This window comes from Patagioenas fasciata, chromosome 25 (assembly GCF_037038585.1).
Source record: "Patagioenas fasciata isolate bPatFas1 chromosome 25, bPatFas1.hap1, whole genome shotgun sequence".
Taxonomy (NCBI): Eukaryota; Metazoa; Chordata; class Aves; order Columbiformes; family Columbidae; genus Patagioenas; species Patagioenas fasciata.
Genome location: NC_092544.1, coordinates 4,159,213 through 4,173,504, shown reverse-complemented (window position 1 = coordinate 4,173,504; position 14,292 = coordinate 4,159,213). Strand labels below are relative to the sequence as shown.

Below are 14,292 nucleotides of genomic sequence, written 5' to 3'. Positions count from 1 at the left end.
AGCCACCAGCAGCAATGCAGGGAAAAGAAAAAAGGCAGAAGAAAACCCCACCACAAACCGCTGCCAAGAGCATCTCAGGGAACCGAGCGCAATCCCACACAACCATCTCCAGAACAGCTCAGCTGAACCTGATTGTGCATCTGATTTAAAGATTGTAAAATGAGATGTTCTGAATTGAGACAAACCCACCCAGCCCATTCCCTCCCGTAGACCCTTTTTTCAGGGGCGGTTCTATAATTCCCAGTGCTCCCCACAGGCATGAAGCAGCAGAATGTGCCGTTTCTGGGAATGCAGAAGAGCTCATTGATCCCAGCTGTGGCCCTGGGCACTGGGGTTCCCAGGGACATGCCATTCACAGCTGGGGGCTGCAGCTGATGTCAAGGCAAAAAATACAAGCTGGAGGGGAACAAAAGCCGTCACATTACAGAAGTCAGCCTTTCAGAGCTTTCTTTTGCTCTAGCAGGACAATTTTTGCTATAAAAGAGTATCCAGAAACCAAATTACAAGCTTCTAGCTATGGTGCAGTAATACTTTTTTTCCTTATAGCATGTACTGCTCTGACAGAACAACAGCTCTTATTGTAGCTAGAGGAAACTTAGGTCTATATTTCGCAGGAATGCTGGATATGAAGCTGTGATAGAGCAGGGAATAGTTAGGGGCTGAGTGTTGCTTTTCTAATGCAGTATCAAACATATTCCTGTTTTTCGCAAGCTCGCTGTTTATTCTTGCAAATGAAAATTTCCAGTTCCTGGGAGCTGAAATGGAAGCCATTCTTTTTTGAGGCAGAGGTGATAACCCATCTAATTCTCCTCTGCTTATACAACAGTCTGTGATGCCTTTTATCTTTATTGTGGTTTCCAGGTGTGATGGTCAGAGAGGAGCTTTCAAAACCACCCAGCCCCGAGCAGCATTGAAAGGATGAGACGGATCTCAGACATTGCCGAGCACCCCATGAGCAGGGGAACTCCCTTTTCCCAGCCAGGGGCCCAGAGGAAGCGCAGGGTTACCAACTCGGTCTCTTTCTGCAGCGTCCTCAGGCCAACGTCCCTGTGAGCATCCCAGATTTCCCTGGAGAGGGCAGCCGAGCATCGCGGAACAGCTGAGCTCCAGCAGCTGCTGGAAACCCCCGATCCACAAATAATGGCAGCAGGGAAACATGTGAAACAAAGATTTGGAGAGCAGGGGATGCAACTGCTGTTGAAAACCACCAAATGAGGGTGAATTGGGGTCCAGGCAGGAGGGATGGTTGAGTTCCTGCTTGGGAGAAGATGGGTTGATGGGGCTGTGGGAGGAGGTTGCAGCTGCTCTGGGGATTGTAGAATCATAGGATGTCCTGAGTTGGAAGGGACCCACAAAAATTGAGTCCAATTCTGTCCCTGCACAGGACAACCCCAAAATTCACACCATCTGTCTAGAGGATGTTGTCCAATCTCTTGTTGAACACTGTCAGGTTGGGGCCGTGACACCTCCCTGGGAGCCTGTTCAGTGTCCAGCACCTCAGGGTGAAGAACCTTTTCCTCATGTCCAACCTGACCCTCCCTGGCACATCTTCCTGCCATTCCCAGGGATGTCAGAGCGGGACCTGCTGCGGGCAGGGTGCACTTGGGGACTAAGGACCATGGCCATGCCTTTGCAGCCAGCGCAGCATGTGCTCACCACTGCAGGTTCTGTGGTCTTTATCCAACCATAACGTGGCCAATTCCTTTAGGATTTTTGGCAAACTTGCTTTTACCCACCAACACAGAGCCTAGAGTAAGAGGTGATGTGCTCCCCGAGGCGCTGGTCTCACCTGGTTTGTGTCCCTGTGTCACAGCGGCAACACCACAACCTACAGATAACAACAAGGGAGGAGGAGGAGCAGTGAGCAGTGAGGAAGGACAGCCCAGAGCAGACACCTCAGCCTCTGCAGCCCTGGGGCCATCACGACCACAGGGCTACGATTGTGAAATTTAAGACCTTAAGCCATTTCCTTTCCCTTCCACTCGCAAAGAGAAAAATCACCTAATACCTCTGGCATTAGCAGAGTGCGCTTGTATACGGAGAAGTGGCTTGGCCGCTTTACAGGGCACAGCAAGGTGGGATTATTGGTGTTAATGGGTTTGGCAAACACAGATGGCAGATTTCTGAGCCTACCCTTAAACCTGCACACAGCTAAACATCCAGGTTTTTCCATCTTTGCCTCTTAGCTCTTTTCCTTCTCTTCCTCTTCCACTCCCCCAGAGAAACAAGGAGAAGACCCTGGATGTCTCTTGCCTCGCACATGGAGGAATCGGAGGGACTGAGTGAATAATTCCAGTGAACCAGAGAGTTGGGGCGGTTGTGAGATGTGGCACTTGCAGCCAGAAGCAGAACAGAAAACCCACAGGGGAAGTGGGGAAGGAGAGAAAACCTGACGCACGTTCACCGAAAGAACGCGAAAGAGAGCGAGAACCCAGAGGAGGGATATGCACTGATGGGTTTCCAGCCCAGGGGAATGCAGCAGAATGGTATGAGAAACCCAGATGAACGCAGAAGTGATGTGAGAGGGAAGCAGGTTCCACCGCAGCTGCACAAGAGCTGGAGGGACGGGAAGCCCCGAGGATCCCCAGCCTGCAGGTGAGTGATTTGAGTTTCCTAACCCAGCAGGAGACCCTGCAGCCAAAATCCCTCTTTTTTCCCAGTAAAACACATTGTACCTTTGAGCCCGCGGTGCTGCCACGCGGAAACTGCCACGCCAGGTTTGTCCCCGGTGCTATTTGGGATAAACTGCGATGCAACGTGTAATAAAGCGGGGGAAATAATAGTTTTTTAGGATGAATGCTTTAACAAGAACATGAAAGGTTGAAAATGCAGGCTGCGGTCTAAATGTATCCAGCTGATTTTAGGAAAATATTAACGTTGGGTATGTCAGAGGTGTTTCCAAATGCCTCGCAAGGATGAGTGTGATACTGAGCTTGCATCATGCATGTCGGTTTTTATCATGACTCCGCATGTTATGGTTTGATGGATTTAAAGAAGCTGTTTCGCCGTGTTTTGTGCCCAAACCGGTGCTTGCGATGCTGCTCTGCACCCACACACCCCTGTGCGTCCAACGCTGCCACCCCGAGCAGCCACACACGGGCAGAACTGGGCTCTGAAATGACATAAAGCATCAAATCCTGAGTGTGGCGTTTGTGCCAGGCAGTTCTTGCACTGGGGAGGTGACTCTGCTTGGCATTATTTAATACACTGAAGTGCTATTTCCAAAATAACAGCAAAACTTCTGCAACTAAACCAAGAAATCATATACAAACTAAAATATTTGCAAAGCAATAGAAAATTTACTTGTTTAGCAAGTGAATAGTCTGACAATTTTGGCATAAGTCACTCCACAAGTTCATATTAGGTGGTCACTTAAGACATTTTCTTTTACTGTAAAGATCAGATCTCTAATTCTGCTGATGAAATATTCCAGCCCAGCGCTTTCCGAGTGCTGCAGCCACATTGCACTGCCTGATAGCAGCAGGAAAATTTGATTTTATATTATGTAAGCAACCGGTATGTTAACTTATTAATCACAAAGAGTCTGAGGTGTCTTGGTAAATGAAGAAACCATCCCAAGCGGTATCAGAAACGGTGCTGCCGCGGGCCCGGCAGTGGGAGTCTGACAGCTGAAATCAATCCCAGCAATGCACCGGAATGGAAAAGACTTTTCCACTTGTAGATGTAATTTTCACCAAAGCCAGCAGAGTTATTAGGCTGGAGTGAGCAAATCAAGTGGGGGGAAGGTTCCTCTGCTGCTTCTGGGCAGAATTTGCAGCTGGCGAGGCCATACCAGAAATACATCACGTTCCCAAAAGTCTGATCCGCATTGTGTTCCTCACAGCTGGGCTCCTTGTGCATTCAGTGCGTTGCCTCCGTTTGCTGCCTCCCGGGGCTCTGCTGTTGCTGTCGACGCCGTCCAGGGGTTCTGCATTGCGAGGAGACAGCGTTTCCATCGCTTTATTTTGGAGATCCCCCCGGCAGGAGACGCTTTGCTGTGCTGGGGGGAGAAAAGAAGCCCCAGCCCTGCGGGGACTCTGCGCTCGTTGTGGTGGGGATGCCGGGGGCTGTAATTCCTGGGGAAGGAGCGATGCTGCCCCTCAAAAGGGGTTTTCCACGCGGGATTTGCGGATCAGCTCCCCCATGGGGTTTGGATATGGGCTGGCTTGTTTCCCAAGAGCTGAGGCACACAGGAGGCAGCGGGCATGAATAAGCACATGGTTGAGCCCATCTGACAAGAGACAAATGTCCCCTGGGCAGGAAAATACAGCCTTATGGCCAAAAAATAAGACATGCAGTTCAAGGAGAGGGGCTCTGGGCACTGCCTGTGATTTCACACTCGGGACCTTGTGCCGGAGCAAAGCCTCACGCATTCCCCCAGCGACACAGGAGCTGCCAGGAGGATTTAGGGGAGCTTGGTCAAAACTGCAAAGAGATTTGTCCTTGTCATTTGTCCTGAGACACAACAGACGTGGGAAGAGAAGGTCTGGGCTGAGCCCAGCACAATGTTCTGAACCTAAGGGCTTATCTGAATTACTTCAGCTCCACGGAGAGAGCTGTGCCAGAACAGTCAGTGCAGGAGTTATTTTGCTGTTATACCCAAATTCTCTCCCCAAGCAACATAATATAAGGGATGGCATTTTGCCTTCAATCTCTTGCTTGGTGTTCAGTTGTTTCTAAGCTCCGAAGTACATTTGTTGGACATTGCATAACTGCAGATACTGAGCATTTAGGATGGTCCTGGGAACACTGGTTGCAATTAATAGATGTCAAAGTGATGCTGGGGTCTGCTTAATTAAGAGATGTCTGGGTTTGGATGCCAGAGTTTTGGCCGGGGAGTTTTGGATCCTCAAGGAGGCAGCTGCTGCTCCGGTGGCCCCTGGAGAGCCCTGGGATATGTCAAAATCCATCTGTCTGCTAAATCCATCTCTCTCTCTGGAGAGGGAGATGTTGTCAGGTTTAATTACAGCAGGTAGTAATTCCTGCTGCACTCGTCATGTTTCTGTGAAGAGCTGCAGGAAACGAGTGCTGAGATTAGGGTGCAACATCTCCGGTCCTGCATTATTGCCCCACACCGGAGCCTGATGTAAGAGGATAAAAGTTCGCTGCAATACCCAAAGTCCAGCACTCCTCCGGTCTGATATGCCAAAAGATACGCCAAAAAATATACCAAAAAAGTGCAAATCGGGGTTGAACTGCTGAAACGTGCACCAAACGCCCCGCAACTACTGATGGTTCAGCCCCGAGCGGCAGGACCGAAGTGTGGGCCTGGGGCTCTGCTCTGCCGTGTCCTGAGCTGCATCTCAACTGCTCTGGGGTATTTTGCAACGACTGCAAAGCACAGAAGCAGCGACGGGTGCCGGGGGATGGGGGAATCGGTAGGAAAGGAAGTAATGAAGACAGGTAGAAAATGCACGTTGCTACTAAGATACTGCGGACAGGGTTTCCCGGCGTATTGGTCACCGCTGGCTGTTGTTGCCTTCAGCCATTGCCTTTGCTGAATTTAATAAAACACCCAGAGAAACCAGAAAACATCCCGTCCGCTGCGACTCGTGTGTTTTAGATGTTTCCTCTTTAGAAAGAGAGCGGAGGGCAGGGGAAGATGAGGAGCTGTTTGTTCAGGGGACAGGGAGCGCTGGCAGCTCCGGGCTCTCCTCCAGCAGCTCATCAGTGTAACGAAGATGGAGGGATTTAAGTGCATTTTGCTGCAGAAGTGTAGAGAGAAACACGACTGTGCTGCCATAGAGCGTGCCGAGCAGCTCAACATCTGCCCAGGGAAAATAAGGCATTTCCCACCATTGTGTCTCTGCTGGAAATGAGAGTATTGATAAAATCAACCGGTCCTGGTTCAGCTGTCTAACTGCTGCATGTTCCCATTTTTATGTTCAACCTGCGCCCTAATATTGATGTTAAAAAGTAACTTTTAATCGCTCCGACCATGGGACAGACTGACTCATGACACAGGGATTAACAGGGAAGAAATGCAACTTTGATGAGGCTGAGCTTTATAAAACCACAGTGGGCAGGCTTAAATATAAAACAAGTCTTTTTATATGTTCAGACAGCTTTGATGAAAAATAAATGCTTCAAAATGCACTTTGTGTTCGCAGATGAGCCGCATCGAGTCTCTGGTAGCGCTATATCCATCATCCTTCTCCATCCCAGCCACGTCCTGGGGCAGCGTCGCCCAGACGAGCTGTTCCCCAGGGTCACAGCACAGAGTCACCACGAGCATCCCCTTCCACCACCACCGGCCCTGAGCAGCGACTCCCGAGGACTGGTAAGAGCTGGCCCAGGATTTGCACAATTCTCAGCGTTACTGCTTCCCTCTTGTGGTGAGGAAACAGCCCGAGAGACGGACGTGGTACGGACGGAGTATGGATGGGGTTTGGATGTGGTGCCCATGGGCTGCGATAGACGCGTCTCAGCCAAATCACGGGTGGGATGAAGCCTGGATCTCTGCTGGGAAAGGGTGGAACTGAACGCAGGTCTCCCTGGGCTCTTTTTCTTTCACACACCTCCCTCTAAAGGGAAGGATGTGTCCAAGCGGGTTGAATTTATTGCTCGTTGTGCTCCTGTGAGTCCGTTTCCCCTTGGTCTTTTTCAGAGCACCTGAAGAAGCGCAGAAGGAAGAAAAACGTTTTCTGCAAGCTCCTGCCTCCAGTTAATTACAATGGATGTTTGCAAAATACATGAAAACGCCTCCAAGTGCAGCACGAGCACGATGGAATGTTTCATGGTCCTCAGCACGCAGGCGCAGAAGATAAGCATCGCCACGCTGTGCGGCCTCTTCGGGACACTGTGCGTTTTTGAGAACTCTTTGGTGCTGTACTTGATCTTCTCCTCCCCCGGGACCAGGAGGAAGCCTTCCTACCTCTTTATCAGCAGCCTGGCCCTGGCTGACATTCTTGCCAGCATCATCTTCGTCTGCAGCTTTGTGAACTTCCACGTCTTTAATGAAACCAATTTCTCTAAAGAAATCTACCTGCTGCAGCTGGGAGGGGTGAACACGTCCTTCTCTGCCTCCCTGAGCAGCTTGCTGCTGACAGCCCTGGACCGTTACATCTCCATCAGCCGCCCGTCCGAGTACAAGGTCCTGATGACGTGGAAGAGAGCGTGGGTCGCCCTTGGGGTGCTGTGGGTGGCCTGCGCCACCGTCGCCTCCCTGCCCCTCCTGGGCTGGAACTGCTGCACCCTCAATTCCACCTGCTCTGAGCTGTTCCCCTTCGTGGATGACAATTATCTGTCGAGCTGGATCAGTCTCATCACGGTCCTGCTGGGCTGCATCGTCTACGCCTACGCGCACGTGCTCTGGAAGGCTCACCAGCACGCGGCCTACATGGAGAAGCACCAGAAGCAAAACGCCAGGATGAGGATGGACGTCATGCTGGCCAAGACCCTCGTCATGGTGCTCGCTGTCCTTGTGCTGTGCTGGTCTCCAGTCCTGGTTCTCATGATCTACAGCATCTTCGGCAGGCTGAGCAACCACCTGCGCAAGGTGTTTGCTTTCTGCAGCACCCTCTGCCTGCTCAATTCCATGGTGAACCCCATTATTTATGCCCTGCGGAGCAAGGAGCTGTATTCCTCCCTGAGGATGCTCTTTGCTCGCTTCAGGAGGCAGCTGAAAGCCTCTGAGGAAAGTCCAGAAGGAGACAGCACCCACAAGTCCTCCGTGATAGAGACTGTCTGCGAGGACACGCGTGTCACGTAGGCAGGCAGCCGTGGAAATCTGTGCTCAGGCTGGCCAAAATAGTCTGAGTCACTTATTCTTTTTCTTTTCTCTTCTTCTGGAGGTCCCAGGAGATGTGGGATCAGATGCCTCTCATGGAGCCACCTCCCACTGACGTTATTGTTAGACTCTGGGACGGAAAGTGCACAAACGCAGGCAGCTGGTCCCCAGGCTGTAGAGACCAGTGGATAATGTCACATTCCAGAACAGCAGATCCCAATATTTTATACCAGCTCCTCCCGCCTGCCCACAGTAACCTCCCAACCCGTTTTTCTTACATTCAGTGGTGTCTTCCTTACACTCCATAGACTACAGCTAACCTCAAACACTCCGCAGAGCTTCAAGTTCTCTAGAAATCCTCAGGTGTCTCAGAACTCTCTCTAAACCCCTCGTTGGGCAGAGCTGTACGAGCACTAACAGCACATCACTAAATGGTAGAGGTACATCTATTGATACCAGACTCAAATGCTGTCCCTGGGTGTTTTGTATTAGTAGTACAGAGACAAAAAGGTCTTTAGCTCCTGGCAGAGAACACCACCAAGTCGTGACGAGATCCCAATGATGCTGAACTCCTCGCTGCATCCCAGGGGAGCAGGAAGGGAGCAGGAGATGCCTCAGCCATGGCTGGGAATGGGGCAAGTGGTTTCTCTGGATTTTGGCAGATGTTCCTGGCTAATTGTATCTCGCAGCACTGAGGATTGTGTTGATTTTAGTGTCTAATTCTTTATGGAAAACTGAAATGCTGTCACTGCGGCGTATGAATTCTGCCGTAGTTGAGGATTTGGAGGCAGACAGGACCCTGCAGGCAACACATTTCTTTCGGCAGATTTAAGGAACTCCAACCTGCGCCACGCGGGCATTCACTGGATGTTATGTCATTAAACATTAAAGCCATTTCTCAGCCTTTTCTTCCAGCAACCTCTGGGGCACGCACTCCTCCAGTGACGAGTTTAAGCTGGGGCAGATACTCTGAGCATGACGAGCTCAACAGACTTTTCTGCAAATTACACAGAAGCAGCGCTTTTATTTGCAAAACCTGCAGGGAAAGCACCAGGGCTGCTGCCAGCCCCGAAACGCCTCTGACAGGGATGAGCTGGGCCCGGGACACAGCACAGGGCCCTTGGACTCTGCCCTGTTTCCCCAGAGGGTGCAGATAGGCCGCTACAGCGGGGCTGGGAGGGAGGGAGGAAAAGAAGGAGGGATGAAAGTGGCGCAGCGCGGCCTCGAACCGCAGACTCCTCGGTAGCCATGGCGGCACCTCGCTGGTGCCTCGGTAGCCATGGCGGCGACGCGGCGGCGTTGCCTCGGTAGCCATGGCGGCGGCCGCGCTGACGTCACGCGGCAAAATGGCGGCGGGCGGTCTGGTGGGGCTGGTGTGGCTGGTGGCCTCGCTGGGGCCCGCGGTGGCCGCGCTGCGCTACAGCCCGGACTGGGCCAGCCTGGACGCGAGGCCGCTGCCCGCCTGGTTCGACCAGGCCAAGGTGGGGGTGTTCGTGCACTGGGGGGTGTTCTCCGTCCCGGCCTGGGGCTCCGAGTGGTTCTGGTGGCACTGGCAGGGCCAGCACCGCGCCGACTACGAGCGCTTCGTGCAGAGCCGGTACCCGCCCGGCACCACCTACGCGGACTTTGCGCCCCGCTTCACCGCCCACGATTTCCAGCCCCGCCAGTGGGCCCAGCTCTTCCAGCGGGCTGGTGCCAGGTCAGCGCAGGGCACTGGCCGCAGTGGTTGGGGTCCCTGAGGGGATGGAGGGTGGGTCTGGGGGTCCCCGAAAGGACAGTGGGTCCCTGAGGGGATGACTGCCATGCCCAGAGGTCCCTGAGGAGATGGTGGAGCCATTTCTGGGGATCTATGAGGGGATGGTCACTGTGCGGACGGGGGAGCCATATCTGGAGGTCTCTGAGGGGATGGAAAGGCCCAGAGAGGGTTGGGGGAGGTGTTCCTGGGGTCCCTGAGGGGATGGAAAGGCCAAGTCAAGTAGACTGAGGGGTGACTCATTCATGGGGATCAATATGGAAAGGGTGTTCCTGCTCCATGGGGGGATTGCACTGGATGAGCTTTCCAGGTCCCTTCCAACCCCTCACATCCTGGGATTCTGTGAGTCTGGGGATCCCGGAGGGACTGGGGGTTCCTGGGTGATGCTGGAGATCCCTGAGGGGTCACGCCCAGGGTGCTGAGGAGATGACGAGTCTCGTTGGTTCATTCTTTTCCAGCATTAAAATCCATTAGAAACCTTTATTATTCTTGTAGTTGCTTCTAAATTTCAAGGGTGATGAAAGGAGGCCTTCTCAGAACATGGTTTTTCAGTCCCTTGCCATTGAGGCTGGGGAATATCTGAGGTGGTTCCTTTGCCATCCTGATCGAGTATGTTTTTTCCCCTCAGGTACGTGGTGCTGACCACAAAGCATCACGAAGGCTTCACCAACTGGGGGTCGCCCGTGTCCTGGAACTGGAATTCTATGGATACGGGACCCCATCGAGATCTCGTAGGGGAGCTGGGACAAGCCCTCAGGGAGAGGTATGGCTGCCAAACCGTGCTGTTCCGTTCCGCTCTGTTCTTGACAAACAGCAGAAAAACATGAGTTTAATATGAAAAAAAAAGTAGTGCTTGCAAAGTCATGAAATCTTCTGTGAAATGATCTAATCTGCCACTAGATCTTAATCCCTGCAGCCATCCTAACTCTTTCCTCTGTGTTTTCTGTCCCTCAGCAACATACGCTACGGACTGTATCACTCTCTGTTAGAGTGGTTTAATCCACTCTATCTAGCTGACAAGGCAAGTGGTTTCAAGACCCAGGACTTCGTTGTGAAGAAGACAATGCCAGAACTTTATGATCTGGTCTTAAAGTAAGAGCTGCAACCAGTTAGGAATCAAAAACATTTCCTGATTTCAATACTGTATAGAAAGATGCAAAGTGGCTGCAGAAAAGAGAGGTGACAAATGTTAATTTTTGCAAAGGCAAATCTGTTTACTTATCAGTAATGTTTTGCGGTAATTAGAAAAGGGGTTCACATTTGCCGTGTGGACAGCCTAACTCATAGAATAAGATAGAGATGATTTTTTCACGCAGAAGCAATTCCCTTAAATAGTGCCTTTGTGCAGGGTGGCTGTGAAAGCAGAACGAGCTGCTTAGTGTGTGGAAGAGCAATTTGTCTGAATTTCCATCCTTGCCTTGCTTCCCCTTGTTGACAAAAATACAAGGCTTGGATTTTGGGGAGAATGGCTCTGTTGAGCCATGATCAACGCCTCGTTTGCTGCTGCAAGAACCTCAAAGCTTTGTCTGAAGCAGAAGGTGATAGTGTAAACTTCCTGGTAATATCAGGCAACAGGAAGTGAAGCTGGACTCCAGACGCAAGAAACGCAGCGCTGCCTTTTTGGTAGGAGAAAATAAGCCGTTTTGAAATAACGTTCATCTCTCTGTTAGATATAAACCAGATTTGATTTGGTCGGATGGAGACTGGGAAGCTCCGGAGTCGTACTGGAATTCTACCTCTTTCCTTGCCTGGCTTTATAACGATAGTCCCGTCAAGGTATCGCTTTCAGCTGTCCCTCACGGCCACTGGCGTTTCACGGGTGCGGAAGGTCTAGCAGCAGTGAGAGGTGAACGTGACCAGATCAGAAACATGCTTGACAGATGCCAAATGTGCTTCTACTCTTTCACAAAACAATAAGAAGCTCACGCTGTGCTCCTGTGAGAAGACTCTGGTGTCCTCCACAGCACACAGGTGGGAGGCTCAGAGACAGGAACTTTGTTGCATCGACTTCTCTCTGGGTGAACAGAGAGAAGCTCTCCAGACAGGGATTCAGCCTTCTCTGGAGGATCCTCTCACTTTCCGTTGATTACACAAGGGGTTTTAGGTACTTACCTCCTAACTTAGATGCCTTTGTGAACTTAGGAGGGATGAATACAAACTAAAAAGTCCAAGACAAAACATTATTTTTACTGAGCTTTGTTTCTTCTTTGAGGACACTGTGGTTGTTAATGATCGTTGGTGTAATAACTGCTCTTGCCATCATGGAGGCTTCTACAATTGTGCAGACAAATACCAGCCGGGGACGCTGCCTGCTCACAAGTGGGAGATGTGCTCCTCCATTGACAAGCTCTCCTGGGGCTATCGGAGCAACATGAACATTGCGGAGTTAATGGATGAAATGAGTATCATCGAGGTAAGAAATGTGAGGTCAAAATAACAGCTGTGGGGGAGCTGCTGAGAATTAGAGGTTTCCATCATCCTCCTGCTTGTGGAAAGAGTTGTCAGGTGTTTTGTACAATCATGCTGGAGATCAAGGAGCAGTTGCTGAGGACAAAACCCTCCTCAGGTTCCTTTGTTATCAGAAGAGAAGATAATGTGATTTGTTACCTTGTCTGTCGCAGGAGCTGGTGCAGACTGTGAGTTTTGGAGGCAACTACCTTCTGAATGTGGGACCTACAAAAGAAGGGGTGATCGTTCCCATCTTCCAAGAGAGACTTCTGGCCCTTGGGAGGTGGCTGGAGACGAACGGGGAAGCGATTTATGAATCGAAGCCCTGGAGAGTACAGACAGAGAACAGCACAGTCACCGTCTGGTAAGGACTCGGTTCCTCAGAACCATCTGGCGCTGCCAGAGCTGACATTTCTTCCTTAGGTATTCTCAAATTGGCTGCATTCTGAAGTGTTGTCATCAGGTGCAGATGGTGTTTAGGTAATATCCTACCACTGGAGTGCTCAGTTACTGCCCCAGGGGGTTATCTAAGGAATAGCTTGATGGAAAGAAGAGCATAAAAATCAGCACTTCACCCATCTCGCCTGATTTGGACAAAACCAACTCTTCTTTTAAAAAAGTTTTCATGCCGCTGCTGCCAAGACTCTGTAAGTCACAATCCTGGCTAGTTGGAATTGCACAAATGTAGTTCATCTAAACACGTGCAGTTTGTAAATGAAGCAATATTTGGTTTTAAGCTGTTATGTACTAGTACTAATCACTGTTACCCAACTGTTAGATTTATACTGAGACGGGCATAGTGAGTCAAGAGCCAGAACTTGCTACAAAAGAGTTATTTCTTTTCCTCAAGTGTGTTCAGTCTAGAAATGCAGAGCAACAATCGGGATAAGGTGGCGTATCAGCTCCGTTGACCACGGTCTGAGGCAAATGACATTTGATTTTAGGAAGCGATCACGGACTTTGTTTGAGTTTCATCAGCCAGTGCTGACTGGCTCAATGGTGGGTCCAAAGTGACAGGTTTTGGAAAGAGGGGGAAGTAGGTGACCCCTGTGCGGTGAACGCAGACAAGCCGGTGTTCTCGTGCTGTCTGGAAAGGTCAAGCTCATCTGGTTCTCTCTCTGACGGGGCTCTTCACCTCGCTGAACTCTTACTTGACCTCGTAGGTACACGGCGAAGGGACCGGTTGTCTACGCCATCTTCCTGCTCTGGCCTCGGGACAATATTCTGCAGCTGTCCTCGCCCACTCCATCCCCAGCCACACAAGTAAGGGACTTGAAGAATAGATAACGCGCTCCAAGCGCCCACTTTGGGCACACGTGGGCTGGGAGGGGACAACCTGACGTGGTTTGGAAACTGGGGAGAGAGGGGAAGTCATCATCCCATACTTCTTGTTCTGGGTGCTCTGGCCTCTCCCCACATCCCTGCAGCATCCCAGGGTATTCTCCAGGCTTTTGCTCATTGTTAACACACGACGTTGCCAGCCCAGGCTCATAGTCTGTGGTAGAACAGGCAGAGACACTTCACCCCAGAGCCTTTTGATCCTGTTGGCACAGGGAGGTGAAGTAAATAACAAACCTCATGTGTAGAAGGGCTCACTGGTATTGCGCCTCAAATTCAAATTGCCGGTGCAATTGTAAGTGACGCACATGCTGAAGTGCCCTTTGCTCTGAACAAACAGAGGTAAAGCCTTCTCCGTAAAAAAGGAGAAAGATCCACACAAACAAAAACGCACACAAAACAAAAAATACCCTTTTGGCGTTACCTTTGTGCACTGTGACTGATGGGTGGAAATGTGCAGGACTGCTTTGGGAGATGCTCTGCAGAGGCTGGAAGGATGATTGTTTAAAATGGGAGGAAGCTGTGTGAGCTGGGACTGAGCGTTTCCCCTGTTCCCCTCTGCAGGTGACGATGTTGGGGTTTGCGGGGACTCTGACGTGGCAGAAGGCCCCAGGTACAGGGCTGCTCATCACGCTGCCCCACCTGCTGCCGTCTCCTCTGCCCCCTCAGTCTGGCTGGGCTGTCAGGCTTGAGGGGGTGAAGTGACAGCTGCTGGATGGAAGCACGAATCTCCCCCACCTTTCTTTTGATCAAGTCTGAGAGGATTTTTCATTTATCGTTGAATAAATTGATTTTCTCTTAAGATAATTTTTCCTAATGCCATTTGTGATTTTGGCATGAGGGCAACTGGTTTGGCAGGAGAGGACCAACCTCTCCGCTCAGCAGTGGGAGATTGCGAATGTCCTTTGTGGTTTAAATGACAAAACTCCTCATAACCGTGTGTTCCTGCAGCGCAGCTGTTGTGAGGGCCCCACGGTGATGCACGCAGGCTTGGTGTTGTCTCTCTACAGTGCGGTACAAGCAA

The 14,292-nt window shown here is 51.0% G+C and overlaps 2 protein-coding genes across 2 annotated transcripts; both read left to right on the top strand.

The window, feature by feature from the left end:
- Positions 1 to 2,095: 2,095 nt before the first annotated feature.
- CNR2 (cannabinoid receptor 2) lies at positions 2,096 to 8,770 on the top strand. The gene is made up of 3 exons (XM_065857353.2): positions 2,096 to 2,595; positions 6,111 to 6,280; positions 6,608 to 8,770. The coding sequence occupies exon 3, from the start codon at positions 6,674 to 6,676 to the stop codon at positions 7,709 to 7,711; it is 1,038 nt and encodes a 345-aa protein (XP_065713425.1). The 5' UTR covers positions 2,096 to 2,595; positions 6,111 to 6,280; positions 6,608 to 6,673; the 3' UTR covers positions 7,712 to 8,770.
- Positions 8,771 to 9,006: 236 nt separating this feature from the next.
- Positions 9,007 to 14,075, top strand: FUCA1 (alpha-L-fucosidase 1). Its single transcript, XM_065857352.2, has 8 exons — positions 9,007 to 9,428; positions 10,111 to 10,245; positions 10,437 to 10,574; positions 11,153 to 11,258; positions 11,695 to 11,895; positions 12,104 to 12,294; positions 13,094 to 13,193; positions 13,833 to 14,075. The coding sequence occupies exons 1-8, from the start codon at positions 9,043 to 9,045 to the stop codon at positions 13,971 to 13,973; spliced, it is 1,398 nt and encodes a 465-aa protein (XP_065713424.2). The 5' UTR covers positions 9,007 to 9,042; the 3' UTR covers positions 13,974 to 14,075.
- Positions 14,076 to 14,292: the final 217 nt, after the last annotated feature.